Source organism: Psammomys obesus, unplaced genomic scaffold, assembly GCF_907164565.1.
Source record: "Psammomys obesus unplaced genomic scaffold, mPsaObe1.curated_primary_1811, whole genome shotgun sequence".
Taxonomy (NCBI): Eukaryota; Metazoa; Chordata; class Mammalia; order Rodentia; family Muridae; genus Psammomys; species Psammomys obesus.
In genome coordinates, this window is record NW_026596073.1 from 5311840 (window position 1) to 5331390 (window position 19551).

General features: G+C 35.5%; 1 protein-coding gene across 3 annotated transcripts in view; it reads left to right on the plus strand.

The window, feature by feature from the left end:
- The window catches only part of Osbpl8 (oxysterol binding protein like 8), a 156536-nt gene extending 137310 nt beyond the window's left edge, over positions 1–19226 (plus strand). For all 3 annotated transcript variants that reach the window (XM_055625956.1, XM_055625957.1, XM_055625958.1), the window contains 7 exons: positions 1680–1769; positions 3347–3483; positions 5073–5258; positions 6138–6225; positions 11657–11762; positions 13303–13405; positions 15170–19226. In XM_055625956.1, the coding sequence (XP_055481931.1) occupies positions 1680–1769; positions 3347–3483; positions 5073–5258; positions 6138–6225; positions 11657–11762; positions 13303–13405; positions 15170–15302 (843 nt within the window). In that variant the 3' untranslated portion in view covers positions 15303–19226. The remainder of the gene's footprint in view (positions 1–1679; positions 1770–3346; positions 3484–5072; positions 5259–6137; positions 6226–11656; positions 11763–13302; positions 13406–15169) is intronic.
- The last annotated feature ends 325 nt before the right edge of the window (positions 19227–19551 follow it).

Genomic DNA, 19551 nt, shown 5'->3' on the forward strand with positions numbered 1-19551 from the left:
CATGAACTCACTGGCTGGCTCTTTGATCACCGTCCCCTGTGGAGGGAGCAGCCTTACCAGGCCATAGAGGAAGACAATGCAGCCAGTCCTGATGAGACCTGATAGGCTAGGGTCAGATGGAAGGGGAGGAGGACCTCCCTTGTCAGTGGACTTGGGGAGGGGCATGGGAGGAGAGGTGGGATTGAGAAGGGATGAGGGAGCAGACTACAGCTGGGATACAAAGTGAATAAATTGTAATAATAAAAAAATTTAAAAAAAAAGAATTTAAAAAATTAAAAAAAAAAAAATAAGTCTGACTCCTGAAAGGCCACAGCTGTTACTCTGAGCACCTATTCATGTGGCCCTTCTTTGTGACTTGGCTTTTCTTTTCTTTTTTTATCTCTTTTTTTTTTAATTTTTTTTAATTTATTACAGTTTATTCACTTTGTATCCCAGCTTGTTCCCTCATCCCCTCCCAATTCCATCCTCCTTCCCTCATGTCCTCCCATGTGCCTCTCCAAGTCCACTGATAAGGTCCTCTTCCCCTTCCATCTGACCCTAGTCTATCAGATCTTATCAGGACTGTCTGCATTGTCTTCTTCTGTGACCTGGTAAGGCTGCCCCCACCCCCAGAGGGAGGTGATCAGAGAGCCAGCTACTGAGTTCATGTGACTTGGTTTCTTGAAAGCATGGGAGGCTTTAAAGTAGCTGGAGGCCTTACTCAACAGCACAAGGTTTTCCAAATACACGTATCTCAGTAGCAAGATGGGAACTTGTTGCCTTCCACCACTAGTCTTAGAAGCCAAATTTACATGTCCACTGTCTTCTGAAGAGTTATACACCCACCCAAGCTCAGGGGAAGAGGGATATTTATGCATTCCTCAGTAGGAGGCTGGGAAGATCTCATTGAAGAAGTAGATGGGGGCTGGAGAGGAAATGCGTAGGTACTGTTGAAGCCATCTTTGGAAAATTCTGCCTGCTTCAGCAAAAGAGAATGTTGAATCTTTTTCACAATGTCGTTTATCATTTAGTACATTGTGTTCAGATGAAAATAGATGAATAATAGTTGTTGTTATAATAATAGTTGTTGTTAATTACTTCCCTGTTGATATTTCTACGAGCAGAATCTCTTTTCTAATGAAAAGGAATATTTAAGTATTATTGATGCAGTGCCCTTTGCTTTGCCTGCCTTTACGTATGTGTTGATACTAGTTTGAAAATTATTATGAAAGTGATCTTAAACAACTACTAATGTCATTAAGTCATCAAAGAATGAAAAAATTTGTCTCTAAGGAAACACATTAGCAAGACAATATAGTAATCCAAAGTATATTCCTTCTACCTTTATTTTTTTAGAAGGACTGTTTTAAAATTTTTAAATTTTATCAGTTGTCTGAGTTGTTTTTCATAATGTGTTTCCAGACCTGGAGGTTTGGCAGGAACAGTACTCTGGACCTCATAGGTCATGTATCTTTATACCTTTGTGATCTTTCTGAATTATTTAGATTTCATAGTATGTTGTTAGCTATATTTTCCACAGTCACAATTAAAATTTATTTTTATTAAAAGTCTCTAACTTAAGTTTGAGTCAGGATTACACTGTTTTTACTTTCAAGAGCATGGTAACTATATAATTCTTTTGATGTGTGGTTATCTATAACATATTTAAGATAAACTAAAATGCTCAATTTCTTTTAAAGCCATTTCTAGGGAGTAGTGATTATGTTAATCAAATATCAGGGAAACTTAAATTGGGAAAAGAAGTCCTAGCTACTCTGGAAGGCCATTGGGTAAGTATTTTTATATATTAACATTATAAAAATGATTTTATCTGATAGAGAAAAATGAATAATCATATTGTAAGAGTAACACTAATTAACTGAACTCCATTCTACAAATAGGTGTTTTGGTATTGCACTATGTCTAATGAGACTGTTTTATGTAATGTTTTATGTTTCTAAGACTTTCAAGTGAGCAGAAGTAGCTATCAGTTATGTGGCACTTACTATGTACAATATTAAGAATGTATTATCATTTAATATTTAGTCAGACTTCATGAAGTAGGTACATAGATACCCTTTAATTTTTTATTTCATTAATTTAATGTGTGTGTGTTTGTGTATGTACATGTACATGTGCCATTACACATATGTGGAAGTCAGACGACAGCTTGCAGGAGTCAGTGCTCTCATTCTACCATGAGGGTTCCTGGAATCAAGCTCATGTCATCAGAATTGGTGGCACCTTTACAGCTGAGCCATCTTTAGGATACATATATAAGATGTCTCCATTTGAAAAGGGAGGAAACTAAAGCACAGAGCATCTGAATAGTTAGCGTAACACAAGCAGTGGGCTAAGAACTGAGCCCTGGGACTCCACTGCACAGCACTTCACTAATTCCAGTTAGGATGGTCTTTCTTTTGGAGGAGGATGGGACAGTGCAGTGGTATGTAAAAGCAATGGCTTCGATTGACTTCTCTGTCAACCTAGATTCATATTTATATAATTTCTTACAAAGTGTTAAGTGACTGAAATGGACTATGGTATATTTCTTGGATGCACTTGCGCTTAGTATATGATAGTCTGCATTATAATAAGCAAAAAAGAAAAGGATGAAAAATGAAGCTAAATTTAGGCAGTAGCTATACTGGTTCTGCAAAATGGCTTTTTAAGGTATGTGGGGGTGTTGTGTCAGTTCTCTCTTTTCATCATGTGGGTCTCAGGAATAGGTCATCAGGCTTGGTGACAAGTGCCTTTACGGTAGAGCCATCTCTCTGGTCCCTGCAAAATGTTTTAATTGACCTCCTATCTGAATATTATTTGGAATAATGATAGTGTCATTTTTGTCACTTTATTTTGAGACAGGATCTCATTTTGCACCCTGGCTGGCCTCAAACTCATAGAGAGCTGCCTGCCTCTGCCTCTTGGGTGCTGGGAATAAAGCACATCCGGATAGATAGTTATTCTAAAAACATAAAATGTCTAAGATTGTTTTCAAGTTTGATTGCTAATAAAGACTCGGAGGTTTGATTTCCTATATCGCACACAGCATCTCTGGTACTACCAACACCATGTTCTTCTGGGACAGTCCAGACATGGAACTTGAGGCTTTGCTTGTAACATTGAAATTCCTTAAGTAAAACTTAGAAAATTTCATGAACTCTCTATTCAGTCAGCCATCTTTTCTAATTGCTAGGTATTACATATTTAAACTGTTCTTTTTATACAAATGGAAAGGATTTTGGATTTTTAGAAATGTACTACTTACATTTTAGTGGCAGGAAGAATTTGTTAGTGTGTTACTATAATGAGTAATCCTCTTTTAAATAATAATAACTATACTAATGTTTAATTCCTTTAAACATAGGATAGTGAAGTTTTCATTAATGACAAAAAGACTGATAACTCTGAGATCTTCTGGAATCCAACCCCTGACATTAAACAGTGGAGATTAATAAGACACACTGTAAAATTTGAAGAACAGGATGATTTCGAGTCAGAGAAGTACGTATACCATTTTTTAGCTAAGTGCGTGAAAATTAAGGTGTATTTCAAACTGCACAGTAGTGTAGCCACACTATTCCCTGTCTGCTGTGCTGTTAACTCCACAGGCAAGCTTGTCATTGTGAGACTGAAAACATTCTGTGTTTCTGTATGTGATATGAAAAACTGCTGACAAAGCACTTGTTTCTCTGCAGCTCAAAGCTGGAATGTCCTGTTTCCTCTCCTGTACTCCCATGCTTTAAGTTTCTGTTTGCATGATATTATAGAACCAGTTAGTGGTTCTTAGTTTCCCCCTGGCAGCTGCTTTGTAACCTGCCGCAGGACAATGGAAAGGTGAGGTGAATCTCTCTGTTCTGTCCCCTGAAACAAGAGTAATGTCCCTCAGTGTTCTGGTTTCCAAAGGATTTAAATTAGTTGGGCAATGCCATTGTTCCTGCCATAGTTTCTGTTATTAAGTCATGAAAATCTTTATAGAACACTTAGACTTTTAGATAAAATTGCTTTGTGTGTCTCTGCTCAGAGTTCTGTGTAAATATTTCTTTACTGCACACTTGGGACCTGTGAGTCCTTGCTCTGGCCCTTCTTCCATGGTTCAAGTCTACATGCACTTTATTTCCTATATAAAACTTAGACCATCAGTATTAGAAAATGTGTATGTGTCAATTTTTAAAGTCCTGTTTTCGGCGTGACAACCACATGCTGCTCCTGTCCAAAGAAAAAGGCAGCCAACACATACATCCATTTTTGATGTGTGTATACAACTCAACATTTTTTATTTTTAATATGGAGTTTTATACAGAGAAAAGTGGCCCTGAATTTGCTATCTACCTGAGATTAGCCATGAACTATTATTACTATCTTGCCTCTTCTTCCCAGTACTGGGATCATAGGCGTCCTCTACTGGGTACAGCCAACATATTTTAAGTAAGAGATAATAAGACTTAGAAAAAGAAACTTTTACCAGCTAAAAGTGGAAGACAGAAAATTAATCTGTGTATAACAAATTTAAAAGCCCCGTTCAGTTTTGACATGTTCCCTCTTAGATAGTGGAGGTACAGGTATTACACTCATTTAGCTGATAAAAAAAAGGTAAATTCTAATAGGGAAAATCATTTTATCATGTTGTTTTTTGTTAAATCAGTAGTTCTCAACAGTATTAGGTTTATTTAAATATAGGAAATGTTTAAGAAGTCTATTCTTAAGTCTATTCCTGAGCCTATTCCGAGAGACTGAATTTAATGCATCCCCGATCTCTGATAGATTATCCTGAGGCCTAAGGATCTAAGGAGCTAATGAAAAATGTGAGGACTGAAAAACTTCCTTCTCCATATTCCTGTCAGCCTCCATCAGCAGTTTTCACTCTTTAGGAACCCATGCAATTGATTTCTCTTGCCAAAAAGAAATTAGCCTTCACTTAGTACTTGTTGCCTATTGGAGGAATTGGCTTTTGTCTTTTGACTCATTTGTAAGCACATGAGCTTACTATCAAAACCCACATGAGCAGTGTTTGCTCTCAACAAAAATGAAAATCTGTATAGAGTTGATTTTCTGGTTGCTTTTTTAAAATATTGTTTTTATGTATATATTAGACTCTGGCAGCGAGTAACAAGAGCTATAAATGCCAAAGACCAAACAGAAGCTACTCAAGAAAAATGTGTTTTGGAAGAAGCTCAAAGACAAGCTGCCAGAGATCGAAAAACAAAAGGTGAAGAGTGGGCTTGTAAGTTATTTGAACTTGATCCACTCACAGGAGAATGGCACTATAAGTTTTCAGAGTAAGTAATTTAAGCATTTACATCAAAAAAATGTATTAGTATAATTTATTGCCTTTATTTCTTCTAGTCTAATTATTATCAGCATATGAAGTAGTGTGAAATTTTATTTTACAGACTTTTGGTTCGGTTTGGTTTTGGTTATTTTGAGACAGGGTTTCTCTGTGTAGCCCTGGCTGTTACGGAACCCATTCTGTAGACCAGGCTGGCCTTGAACTCAAAGATCTGGTGCCTCTACCTCCTGAGTGCTGGGATTAAAGGCATGTACCTCCACTGCCTAGACAATTTTACAGACTTTTAAATTTTATGTTTATTGTGTGTGAGCTTTTATGAGTTCATGTGTTCCGTGTACACGCATAGAAAGAAGAGCGTTCCCTGGAAGTGGAATTGTGGATGGTTATGAGCCACTTTGTGGATTTTGGGAACCAAACTTAGGTTACCTACAAGAGCAGTAAGTGCTCTTAAATGCTCAGTTACCTCTTCAGCCCATAATGTGAATTTTTCTTTTTCTTTTAATCTTTTTTTTTTTTTTTTTTTTTTTTTTTTTTTTTTTTTTTTTTTTTTTTGAGATAGCTCTGGCTGTCCTGGCATTTGCTATCTAGACCAGGCTGACGTTGTACTCAGAAATCCACCTGCCTCTGCGCAGTGCCGAGATTAAAGACATATACATTACACCTGACTTCATAGTGTGATATTTTAAACTTGATGTTATATTATTAATTTCATGCTCTATGATAGTAGTCTTCCAAATAAGCTAAGAATCAGTAGATTAGACATAAAAAGTCTTAAGATTAGAACAGTGTTTTACTGTAACACTTCATGAAATCTAATAAAAAGAAACTAAGTTCTGTGGCTATTTAATTTTTTTTTTTATTTATTTAGTACCCGACCATGGGACCCACTTAATGACATGATACAATTTGAAAAAGATGGAGTTATCCAGACCAAAGTGAAACATCGCACTCCAATGGTATGTAACATAAAAAGAGCTAGATTTGATAGGCTTATAAATTAGCTAAATCTTTAGTATCCATGGCAATTACATTTAAAATTAAAATTTTAAGTAAATGACTATCGGGCAGCTCTAAGCTCTTGACAGCCCAAAGAAAAAAATTTTAAAAAGCAAAAACTGATTACTTTCCTGGGAGACCAGGATCAGAAACATGCCTATGGAGACCCAAGATCCCTACAGTGCTTAGTGAAGAATCTGGCAGAGATGGATGCCGGATGGGATGAAGGTAAGTTTTTCTCTGTCTTGGGTCAAGCTCTGAAGACACATCACTGTCTTGTTTTAAAAGTGAAGTCAAGTTGTCTTCCTCCACATCCAATGTAAGTGCTTTTAATGGCTGTTTTCCTTTTTGTATTTAAATCCTCTCTACTTGACTCAGGGGCTCACAAGGTACCATTATATGCAAAAGTACTGTATATTTTTCCTAAATTGAAGCTTGTAAGGTAACATTGAGCAGTTAGGATGTAAATATACATAAGAGCTTTTGGTTCCAAATGTTAAAACTGCCAGCATCTCAAGGCACTTTATTTTTAATTTTATTTTTTAAATCATGTGCATGTTAGGAAACTCCAGTTTCTCTTGCATGGAGACTCCTATGGACCGCTTTTATTGATCCAGTGCTTCATTACGAAAATGCCTTCCAAGCAAATAAGAAGCCAAGGAATGAAAGTGTTCATAAATGCAACTCAGATAATCCCCAAATTATGGGAGGTCAAGGGAGATAAAGGGAAGTTAGTCACTTTGGAGAACAGAGAGAGATCCTTCTGTGTTGACATGTTTAGACTCACATTCATTCCGTGTAATAATTAAAAAAAAAATGCAAAAAAAAAAAAAGCAAAAACTACCAAAATTCTCCCAATATTGAAACATTTGCAGCAACTAACGGAATAAAGGACCAAGAAAAGGCTGCAGAGTCGTAGGAAGACATGATATCATTGTAGAAGCTCTTGCCTCACCTCTTCCTGAGGTCCCTGTTTTCTAGTCTAAGTACCTGAGTCCAGAAGGGACAAAGCACACATACACGTATGCATGTACACCCAGGACACTTACTACCTAGAAGGCACATGGGGAGACACTCATTTCTGAGAGTATAAATAATAAGTTATAGAAAGGAACAAAACATAAATATAAGAGCTGAAAGGTTCAATTAATGGGAAATTTTCACTAGAGGAATCTTAACAACAGATTTAAGTAGGTACAAAACAGAATCAGTTACATAAGAGATAAAACTCTTCAAGTGAACCAGCATGAGACTGAGGAGGAGGATATGGATGAGAAAGTGAACAGAACTTTGGCAAGCTTTGGACACCCTCTGCTGGGCTGAATGGATTGTGGAGTCTACAAGGACATCAGGGACAGGTGCTTAAAAAAAGACTCCTGTCTTCCTGTCTAATAACAGATAGGAATCTACAAATCGAAGACGTCCAGCTTCTTTAACAGGGCGAGCTAATTTTTGAAAACCAAAAAATGGAGCCTTAAAGGCAGCAAAGAAAGAATTTGTCATGTGAGGTTTTAAACAAATAATATTTAAAAATTTTAAATTCCCTAGACAACCTTAATGAATCTAGCAACCTTAAAGGGTACAAAATGGCCACACAAATAACATTTGTTTTTCTATATAGTGAGAAATTGCAAAAGGAAATTAGGAAAATAGTTCAGTTTATAATAGCATCCAGAAGAGTAAAATTTCCAGTAATGAACAGAGCTAACATGTGGAAAGTTTGTGCAGGGAGAACTGTAAAGCACTGCAAAAGAATTTCAATAAGATGAAAAGAAGTAAGATAGCCTATTTTCTTAGGCTGGAAGAGTTCATATTGTTACAATGCAGTGCTACCCCCAAAACAAATGAAAAATACAAAAGAAATGGGAAAGCTGATCCTCAAATTTATCTGGAATTTTGAGGGTCCCTGAACAGATAAAACAACTTCTCTTTTGTTTTAGAGCAAAGTTGGAAGACCTATTTTCCAGTTTCAAAGTTTATCACAAAGCCACAGTAGTCAGACAGTAATTCTGATATATAAAGATAGGCTTGGCATATAGACTACTGGAATAAGATTGAGTCTAGATATGAACCCATAAAAGTTACTCTTGAGGGTTTGGACTGATGGCTGAGCAGTCAAGAACATTCACTGTTCTTCAGAGGACCCTGGTTCTATTCCAGGCACCACCCACATGATAGTTCCAACCATCTATAACTTTAGCTCCAGGAGATCTGCACCTTCTTGCCTCCTCAGACACTGCATACATGTGTGTAAGCATACAGTCAGGCAAACACTCATGCACATGAAATAAAAATAAATTTTCAAAAAAAAAAGTCTTTAAAATTACTTTTGGCAATGATTTTTCCTGCTCTTTGAACAAGTGGTACAGAGGCAAATCTACCTGCCTTGTACTGTACAGAAAATAAATTAGAATAGATTTGTACATAAAATGAGACCTAACACTACAACATTCTTATAAAACAGTGTAAGTCATCATGACTTTGTGTTTGGGAATAGATAAGGAAATAGTTAATAAGACAACTAAAAGTACAGATAGCAAAAACAACCAAAAAGCTGTTGGAGATGGAGAGCTGGCTTGGCAGTTAAAAATCCTTGCTGCTCAAACTTTTATGGTATGTATATAATCATTTCAATATTTCTTAGTATATCTCTTCTCCATGTATAAACACATAATTTCTTTAATATATTTAATAATGAATACTAGTTAAAATTTTTGTATATGCCTTTTTATACATTTTCACTCAAAATGATATCATTTTATCATTACTGGAAATAAAATCTTATAAGTTTTTGACTGTTATTAATGATGATTAATGGAAATTACTCTATTTCATAAATAGTTTTTTAAATAAACTTTGTGAAAATAAAAAAAATCCTTGCTGCTCTTGCAGAAGACCTGGGTTCAGTTCTTAGCACCTACATAGAAATTGTTTATAACTCTCAATTGTTTAAAGTTCATGTTTCAGGGTCTCCAATACCCCTATGTCACCTCTACCAGCACCAGACACCATATGGGGTATATACATACTGATAGGCAGAGCACTCATACACAAATAAACAAACAAATAAATAAATCTTAAACACTTTTGAACATCAGATGATGCCATAAAGAAAGCAAAGAGACAAGTTACAGAATGAAAGAAATTATTTGCTAATCATTATCTAACAATGCTTAAATATTCAAAATACTTAAAGAATCCCTGACTTAACAAAAGAGACAGCCTAGTTTTGAAAAAAAGGCAAATGACTAGATTGAACATTTCTCCAAAAAAGACACAAATGGCAAACAAAAGCATAAAAATGTTTAAATTTAGCATACAAAATTCAACTCAAAACCACAATTAGTTTCTTCCCACTTAATATGTTAAAAAAAATTAAAATAGAAAATACAAGTGTTGGTAAAGATATGGGGAAACCAGAGCCCCAGTACATTTCTGATGGGAATGTAAAATTTTGAAGCTGTTAGGGAGAAACAATTTAGCAGTTCCTAAAAGAGTATATAACACAAAATTACCACATGACCCAGCTCTTCAGCGCCACAGAAGTTGAAGATCAGAACCATAAATATAATGTAATGGTATTCATTGCATGATGTCCACAGTGGTCAGAAAAGAAACAGTGCAGGACCATTAACAGATACATGCATACACAAAACATTGTCTCTGCATAATGGAGAGACATAAAATACTTTTTATGTCTCTGCATAAAATACTTAAGGTCTGTCCATGCTTCAACATGGACACACTCTAAAGCACAAATATTCTACAGTTTCCAAGTAGGCAGATTCTCAGAATCAGAAAGCAGTTTCCAGGCATCCAGCGACCTGAAGAAGGAAAGGGTGAAGACTTAGAGAATCTTGGACATGAGTATACAACATTGTGAAATAACTAATTCTAGTCGGTTATGTATAGTGTGTTAAAGATGGAAAAGTCAATCATATATACATGCTATCAGAATTTTAAATTGCAAAATTTTGTTTGAGTTTATGTTGGTTTTTTTTTTTTTTTTTTCAGACAGGGTCACACTGTGTAGCCCTAGCTGGCCTGAATCTTCCCTGTGTAGACAGATCATGCTGACCTCAAATGCAGAAACCCACCAGTCTCTGCCTCTCCAGTGCAGAGGTTAAAGGTGTAAAATGTCCTTAAGTCATGTCCCACTGACATGGTGGAGACACATGAGACGTGCACTTCCTTCTACATAGATCACACCCATGAGTCTTGATGCATCCTTCACTGTGGACCCCATTTGTCGTTTTGGGGACCCCAGTAGCTAAAGTACAATAGCCTGAATCCAAAAACTGCCTTCATAGTAAACATTATAAAGTGGATATTATTTTAGGTCCATATATAAGGTTTTATAAAATTATCCCAAGGAACAGCAAGGGGTACTTTTGTTGGAATGGTGACATCACATGGGAAGTTGAAGATGTGTAACCATTGACCTCCCTATATCTAAGCATATATATCGCCTTAACTTTGATTCATTCCTTCTCTTGCATTTAGGGCTGAAACTTTGGGACTAGTGATGAGAATTCTAAACCTACTAATTATTTTATCATTTATAATTCCATAGAAAATCTAACCCTAGTTAATGTTTAATACACATCTGAATTCATGCCTGCAAATAGATGCTTCTAGTAAGATTAGGTGTACTGAAAAATAATATAATGTCTGTTTACCATAAACTGCCTTCTGCATTACCCAAGTATACCTAACATCATCCAATGGGAATGTTCTAACATTGAGAACAAGATAGGAATGTTTTTTTAAACACAGCTGTTTAAAACACTGGAGACACTATTTGAAATACATACAACAGTTGGGTGGATGTATTCGTGCTTGTATATGCATGTCTCTGGAAAAGTGTACAAACTGATAGCCATTGCATCTGGTCTGTGAATGAAGGTGAGAGTGGGTGTACATGGGTCAGGAATGGGAGGGAGATTATTTCTTATATTTCTTCCCTTTTAGTCTTTGTACCCAATTAAAATCAACTAAGTGCAGTGTATATTGTTAAATTTCATTAGATTCCTTGAGCTTTGATTTCCAAGCATCATACCCATTGTTGGTTGGTTGGTTTTTTTGGTTTGATATGGTTTTGGGTTTGGGTTTTTTTTTTTTTTATTTTGTTTTGTTTTTTTTCGAGATAAGGTTTCTCTGTGTAGCCTTGGCTCCCCTGGACTCACTGTGTAGACCAGGCTGCTCTCGAATTTAAAAATCCACCTGCCTCTGCCCCCTGAGTACTGGGATTAAAGTTGTGTGCCACTACCACCTCGTTCCAATGGTGGTTTTGACATTTGTGCATGCAAATGGTTTAATTCCAGCTTACAGTGAAAATTCACATATCATCATCATCATCATCATCATCATCATCATCATTATTTTTTTCAGGTTAGTGTTCCAAAAATGAAACATAAACCAACAAGGCAACAGAAGAAAGTGGCAAAAGGTTATTCTTCCCCAGAACCAGACATCCAGGACTCATCTGGAAGTGAAGGTAAAGATATTTATCACAGGTTGTTCACTGTGAGTAATTTTTAAGGAAGTCTTTTACTGTGCTGTTAGGTATGAGTTTGTGTGAAGACAGGGACTGGGTATGAATGCTGGTGGATTACGGGTGAGCAGCCAGCTTACAGTCACTACAGTAAATGTTTAGGAAGTGAGAAAGGAGAAACATACAGATAAGCCGTGCAATGTAGTAGCAGCTCCTTTGTATTTCCATGAACATTTGATGATTGAGTTCAAGAAGCATATTTTAAATTTTGAGTTAGTTCATGCTTCAAAAGAGCTTCCTAAAGTAAACTAATAGTGTTTGGAAGTCACTGATAAGTGAGAATATAAATATGAACAACTCAGGGACAACTAGATTAAATAGTGTCTTGACCAAGTCAGATACTGTATTGAGATATAATTAAGGAGGGATGAAACTGAAAAAATAATTTTAAAAAGCCTATTTTAGACACAGTGTCTAAGTTGACACTTAGCTGCGGAGCCTAATTTATTTACAGAGGTAATACTAGAGGAATAAATAGTAAATGACGACATTAGAGATAAATGATGAGGGCCTTAAAAGAAGGGGAGCTCAGACCAGGTTGTGGGAAGGGTTCTTGAAAGATCCAGGATGAGTTTCTAGGTTCTCCAGTGGCTTGCTACCCTAGGCCTGGGGCATGAGGTGGCATCAGCATCCTGAAGGAGGCCAGCAGTACAGTGGTGTGGGTGCTAGCATAAAGAGAATGCTACAGTATCATTGTACAACAAAGGAGACTAAACATAACTTAACCTTAGCACTAGTTAACCTGTGTGAGGTCAGGGAGCCCATAGGATGGATATGTGGAATAGTACCTGTGTACACAATGGATGTAGAGATACTTTTAACTCTTTAATTGCCTCTCGTCAATACTACTATTGCCTGTAATGTGTCTGCTAATGTTTGTTGACCACTTGATGCCTTACAACTATGGAACTGGGGCAGTCCTGTTACCCTTAGATTAAAAAGAAATTGAAAAGAGCTCAGAAGTGGGCTTCTTCATAGCTGTGCCAGCGGACTAGGGGGAAGAGAGAGTAATATTTTCCCAAAATTAATTCATATTTTTAAAAGTTTATTTTTTTGTTTCATGTGCATTGGTGGTTTTGCCTGCATGTATGTCTATGTGAGGGTGTTGGGTCTCCTGGAACTGAAGTTACAGACAGCTGTGAGTTGCAATGGGTGCTGGGAATGGAACCCAGATCCTTTGGAACAGCAGCCAGTGCTTTTAAACACTGAGCCACCTCCCCAGTCCATTAAAACAGATTTTAAATGAATTCTTTTTGCTTGTTTTAATAAACTTTAGAAAGTCAAATTATTCCACAAGTTAATTTGTAACTGTTCTGTTCAATGTTCTAGTTTTGATTTTCTATCGTTGGAACATATCTGCAGAATATTATATTTATTTTGTTAATCTATGAGCTATTCAGACCAATGCCTAGAAAAGTTGTTATGATACATGTTGTTAAATTCAACTATAGATTGTAACTATCTCATTCTAAATGTCTTTTAGCTCAATCTGTAAAACCAAGTACACGAAGAAAGAAGGGGATTGAACTGGGAGACATTCAAAGTTCCATTGAGTCTATAAAACAAACACAGGAAGAAATTAAAAGGTGATATATTCTGACAATGACTAGTCCTTTGAGTCCAGAGTCAAGCCCTGTTACATAAAATCATGCAAACTTCACGCCTTCATAATTCTGCTGAGGTTTAAATTAGAGCCCTGGCCTCTGTTGCCTGAATTCTGAAACTTAAAACTTCTTCCCATGTTCACTAGGGGAGGGATGGAATCATGAGGGTTTTCTGTTGGTGAGGGTAGAATGTTTTACTGCTGATGGCATGCTAGGAACGTAGCTGGGGGAGATGTAGTAGAAAAATTGTTTCTGAGAAAGTGGACCAACTTGCTTGTTCCTGCAGTCTCCCAGATATGTGGCTAATATGTGACTGTAATGTGCCATTTCATAAAAAACTGAAATACCCGCATAGCATAGTCACTGCCCAGAGACCAGAATACTTCACACATGAGCGTGCACATGTACACACACACCACTCCGTGATCTAGCACCTAATAGTTATTAACACTTAACAGAGGGCCTAGAGGAAAACGGTTCCTGTTTCTGTCCCATTACTGAGACTAGCTATGGAACTTTCCAAATGCTTAATATTAAGGATGTATGTTTAGGGTAATTAAATAGGAAAAATCTTCCTCTGTTCTTGGCTACCTTCTCTCTTACATGCAGCTGAGATTTTACCTCCAGCCTCATTGCTGTCCCCTGGACCTGTCCTGCCCCATGCTTCTGTCATGTGAACCTTCTCCATCTACCGTGCTGTGTGCACACCCATTTGGACCATTGCCCTTAATAACCCTACTTCTCAGATTGCCCTTCTTTCCATTTTATTCATCAAGAAAAACTCTGGCTGAGTGTGGTGGTACACATCTTTCATCACAGCACTCAGGAGGCAGAGATAGGAAAATCTCTAGCCTAGGCTATGCAAAGCATTCTAGGGGGTTGGCAGGTGGCAGGGTTGGAGGGACAGACACCAGACACAGTCTCAAAAAAGAAAGTAAAATAAAAACTTGGCTTATCCACTGGATTGTTTTCAAACGTCACCTACTTGTACCATTTCTGATCATTTACCCTGCCCTGTACATGAGCATACCTAACTTTTCATCTATCTTCCTTTCCAGCCCCCTTCATAGTTGCTCTTGTACGTGCTGTTGGTCCTTCAGAGCAGGCAGAACAGCATGTGCATCTTGAGGATTATCGTGCCTTAAACTGGTGTTCACGTTATATAATTTAATTATATGTTTAAACCTACTTGGTTGCTTTTGCCTCCTTTCTGTTCATAGCCCAATCCCAAAGCAAAAAAATCACTCATCAGCTCCTTGTGAAGATACTCTGTATATTTCATGAGTAAATTCACGTTTTTTAGCACAAGAAAAGCTGTTGAATATTCTTCAATTTGAGAGTGTTGGGAAATCTGTTGTGATATTTTTTTGTTGGAGAATTTGGAATTTTTACTCCACTCTTGTCCCCCAACTAGAGATAAAAGAAACTTAGCCAACTAAAGAATACTTTTCTTGAAACCACTATTGTAATAGAAAAGATAATATATTTGTGTATCATTAAATAGTGATAATTATGCTTGATATGGTATCATAAAGTACTGTGCTTGGTACAGTATACCTACAAGCTGCTAACCTGAATCCTGGCAGCTTCAGGTCTTGGTTAAGGTAGTAATAGAGTGCACTATGTTACTTTAGGTAATGTAATTAAACACCTTGTAACAGTATAGTAGCAAAGTATAATAAAAGAAGTTTTGTGCTAACATTTCTAAAAAAAGAATTATTAAATTTATTGTTGCTTATTTTGCAGAAATATTATGGCTCTTCGAAATCATTTACTTTCAAGTACACCTGCTACAGATTATTTTCTGCAACAGAAAGACTACTTCGTCATTTTCCTTCTGATTTTGCTTCAAGTCATAATAAACTTTATGTTTAAGTAGAAGTTCTCAACAGTTGAATCAATGAACTGGAAAGGTCACATTTGACCTGGGACCAATGTTCAAATTCATTTATTCAAGCATCACAATATTTCTGAATCAAACAAAGTTAGGAGATAAATGTAGAAGTGTCTGCCTACTTTTCATGTCTTTTATCCTTAACTCAAAGCAAGAGCTATTCTATTTGGTTATTAAAATCAGCTTGTGTTAAGTGCCAGAACACTTTTATGAGACTGTGCCTACATGTGAGTATAATAAATCCACGTGTGTATATAAGAACTCTTACCTGACAGTAGTTTCTGTATTCTGCAGTATGTTATGAAATATTCTGATACCATCGTTCGTAACAAAAATGCTGTCACTCTTATAAATATATGTATAGTCAACTGTTTTCTTCACAAGACTGGCATACAATGTTCATTAAGGAATTACTGTGGAGAAATGTTAGATAATAGATATATTATGAATAATTCGATATGTTTTACTGTCAAATCCATCTCCCAGGTGTTTAGCTCAGTTGTCTTCTTAGAAACACCGAGAAAAAAGCGTGAGTGATCAGATATAATATATTGTAAGGGGCAAGTAGAACAATTTTAAGAGTTTACACAAGATTTTCTAACCCCTAGGACTTAATGTTATAGGTGAATACATATTTCTATATATGAATAATAAAGACTGGTATGCAGCCACATGGATCTATATGTTACAATCCCACCTTAAGCACTTGCTGGAAACAGAATGGTCAGAGGTGTTTATAGGGTGTGTGAAATCCTGATAATTTGGTGTTTTCTGTATACAAACCATTTTAGCTTTCATTTGGACGCTGGAGTGTTCAGTGAGTAAATAGAGAAAGTTTCTAATTCATAATTTACTTCAAAAGTAAAAAAAAAAAAAGCGGTAAGAAAAGACACTGCAGTGGCCTTTATTCTGAGACATTCAAATCAGTTTGCTTAAATGTACAATAAGTTGAGCATTGGAGAATATCAGGTTATGAAGCTTATTATCTCCTTTCATTGTCCTGTGGAAACCACAGTTTTACACAATTCCTTCTGTTCAAACTCAGGCAAAATTTGTTCCTAAGGGATTTTGCCTATTTTTTCAGTTTAATACTGTGTTTTTACATAAATATTTATTATTGTCAAAAACTTCGTTAAAAGGCAATTAAGTTTTGAAACATTTCATGAAATTTACATTCCTCAAACTACAGGTTTTAGAAGGGTTTATACATTGTGAAAAACTAAGAAAGAGCTGTTGGTCTGGCTACATCTGCCTTCAACTAGGAAGAAACTGATGAGATACAAGTAAAACTACAGTCAGCTTTATGCTGTGAGGAATACAAAACCAAGAGATCACTGCTACATTGCTAAAACCGAAAGTCCCTTCTTTCAAACGAATATAACTATATTGAGTATCCTTAGGTTCCTATGAAAAGCCATTTCCCATGTGGTGTTAGCAAAAAAAAATAAAATAAAATAAAAATGCTGTATTTCATATGAAAATATTTTAAACCTTTAACAGCATAAGCAAGATGTACCTGTATCCAGTATTTCATTATTATGGAGTTTTGGGTTATATTTCATATTTGTCAATATATTTTTTGTATTCATATTCTACCAATATTATGCTCAACTGCCTATTATTCATTGATGTGATTTTTGTAAATATTGTACAACTTGATCTTTATATGATTTTAAATTAGTATTAATTTATATTATATATAACCTGATTGGTTGATCACTAGAAGCCGTTTCATTGTTAAGCCCTGAGATGTTAAACTGTTGGTGACCTGCCTTAGGGCTCCTTCTTAATCCTTTGTGGTGTTTCTTGTGATCTGAACAGTGCTTTATTTGTATTGATACCCGACACTAGAAAGGTAATTGGGGTTTTTTTTTTTTTGTTTATTTTTGTTTTGTTTTTGTTTTAATTTCACTTTAGAGCTAATTTTAATGGATCCTTACCCAAAGAATCAGAAACTAATCAACAGGGTGACTATTTCTTATACACTAAAAGCTTATGTTCAATTGAATGCCTGTCTGACACTTTTAGTTGTATGAGTTTCTTTCTGTGAACTGAACACAAAACTCAGGAATTGGTGGCTTCATATGTAAGTCCTTTAAACAACATATAATTGAACTTGAGTTTAGATAGACTGTGATGACTTTGAACATTCTGATCTGAGGGTTATCTAAATGGATTCATAATGGCTGTGACTCAGTGTTCCAAACTGTCTGCACATGCCATGCGGTTTCTAGGGCTTTTTGACTATGACCAGTTTTCTTCATCAGAAATTTTATTTTTTCACATAAAATTTAGATAAGTAATAATAATTACTGGTATTTTCATTTTTCAGTTGCTAAATGTCTTCAGTTGTCATCCACTTAGTGAGTCGTTGCTGGCTAGGAAAATATAGTAATAAACATCTGAGGTGTTGGTGTGCTACAGCAATAGATACTTGTCATTTCTATCTCTACTTTCTGAGTATGGCTTAGAAAGGCACAGTGGTAATCTTTGTCACAGCTCAGTTTGACAACTGCATTCCATTGAAAAGTTGGCCTTGTAAGATACAATCCTCATTTAATATTTCATGCTTTTGTGCCTTTAAGGAAACTTTTTTGTCATTTTTTTGTTACAGAACTGTAGTGTGTTCTAAGTGTTTATAGGCTTATTTGTCATAAAAGGGTCATTTCTCTGTATCACTTTAGTTCCTTTTATATAGCTGAAGAATATGTAAGTAGTAATGCTGTACTTTTATAAGGGTTTGTCTAGTTAACTATTTGAAATATCTTCATACTCAGACATCACTGAAGTAAACCTGTTAGATTATTCTGAGTATTAGTAAACAGTGCCTTTTTGATGGAATTCACACTGTTTTGGATGTCAACATGTGCCATATTCACAGAATTTTGTGGAAGGCAGTTTTAACTTTTTGAAGAATATCTTCATCAAAATTTTAAAAAACAAATGTATAAAATGTCATCGTTTTTTCAATGTTTAGCATTTCTAGTCAGCAGTAAATAGTTTTGTTTTACTTTTTTGTCTTATTACAGGGATGATGGCATAAGATAAGCCATACATGAAACTGCAGATTATTTTGAATTATGTTAAATATAAATAAATAAAATATGCATGTTTATATCAAATTTTCTAATTTGACCCAGTAAGAAGAACCTCCCATAATTCAATAAGTTTACATTTCAGCTTCTTTCTTTGACTAAGTATAAAAAGAGATTCTTTAAAATGTGTAATCTGCCACCACTGCATAATTTGGTTTCATTTTGTTATGTATTGTGTGGATTTAGTATATCCAGTTTTGTTACAATTAAAATACTATTTTGTTACAGTTTTTAATTGAAGATGGACTGTTAAAATTGTACAGGACCAGTGTCTTATTAATAAGATTAACATATTTAGTGAGAGCCACAGGAAAACCTTGACAAAAGTGGATGTGACTATACTTAATATGAAGTATTTAGAAAAATTAGCCTCTTCATTTATCATGAAAATTATTTTATTATCATATATTGAAATTCTTTATTTGAAAAAAAAATGCCATGAAACATTTGAATTACAAGCCACAGAACTTCAGTTGAATTTATTTCCACTTTTGACATGTTAAATATACATTTAATTTTAAATACTTCAGTTAATGGCTGTTTATAAAATCAAGCACTACCACTGGTCAGTTTTGTATGATAGGATATAAGTATGTTATTACCTGCAATGTAAGTATAACACGCTGTTGAATTCTTTTAAGGTGCATAGTAAACGTATAGATAGTCACAGGCGGTTTTGTAATGTATACATTTCTAATCTATTATTCCTAACCTGTTATGTTTGCAGAGAGAAAAGAATTTTTCTAATGATCTGTAAAATTATGTTAACCTCTACAAGTAGGTATTCTAAATAAACTTTTTTTAAAAAGAACAATCAGTGATTCAATGATTCTTGATATAATACAGTAACTAATCCTCTCATTTTGTGTGTGCGTGTGTGCATGCATGCGAAAGATGGGTACAGGCTTGACAGGAATTTAACAACCCTTAACATGTTTTACTTGGTACTTTATATCCATTCTTAAGAGAAGTGGAAACTACATATTTCATATGTAAGAATGAAAGCACAAGCTTTCTGAAAAGGTAAACCTTTAATTATGTCTACATAGTGACACAGTGCACTTAAGTAGAACCTTGACTGTAGTATTTAAATGTTTGAAATAACCTCCTGTTAAGTATATGTTAAGATAATGTCCTAT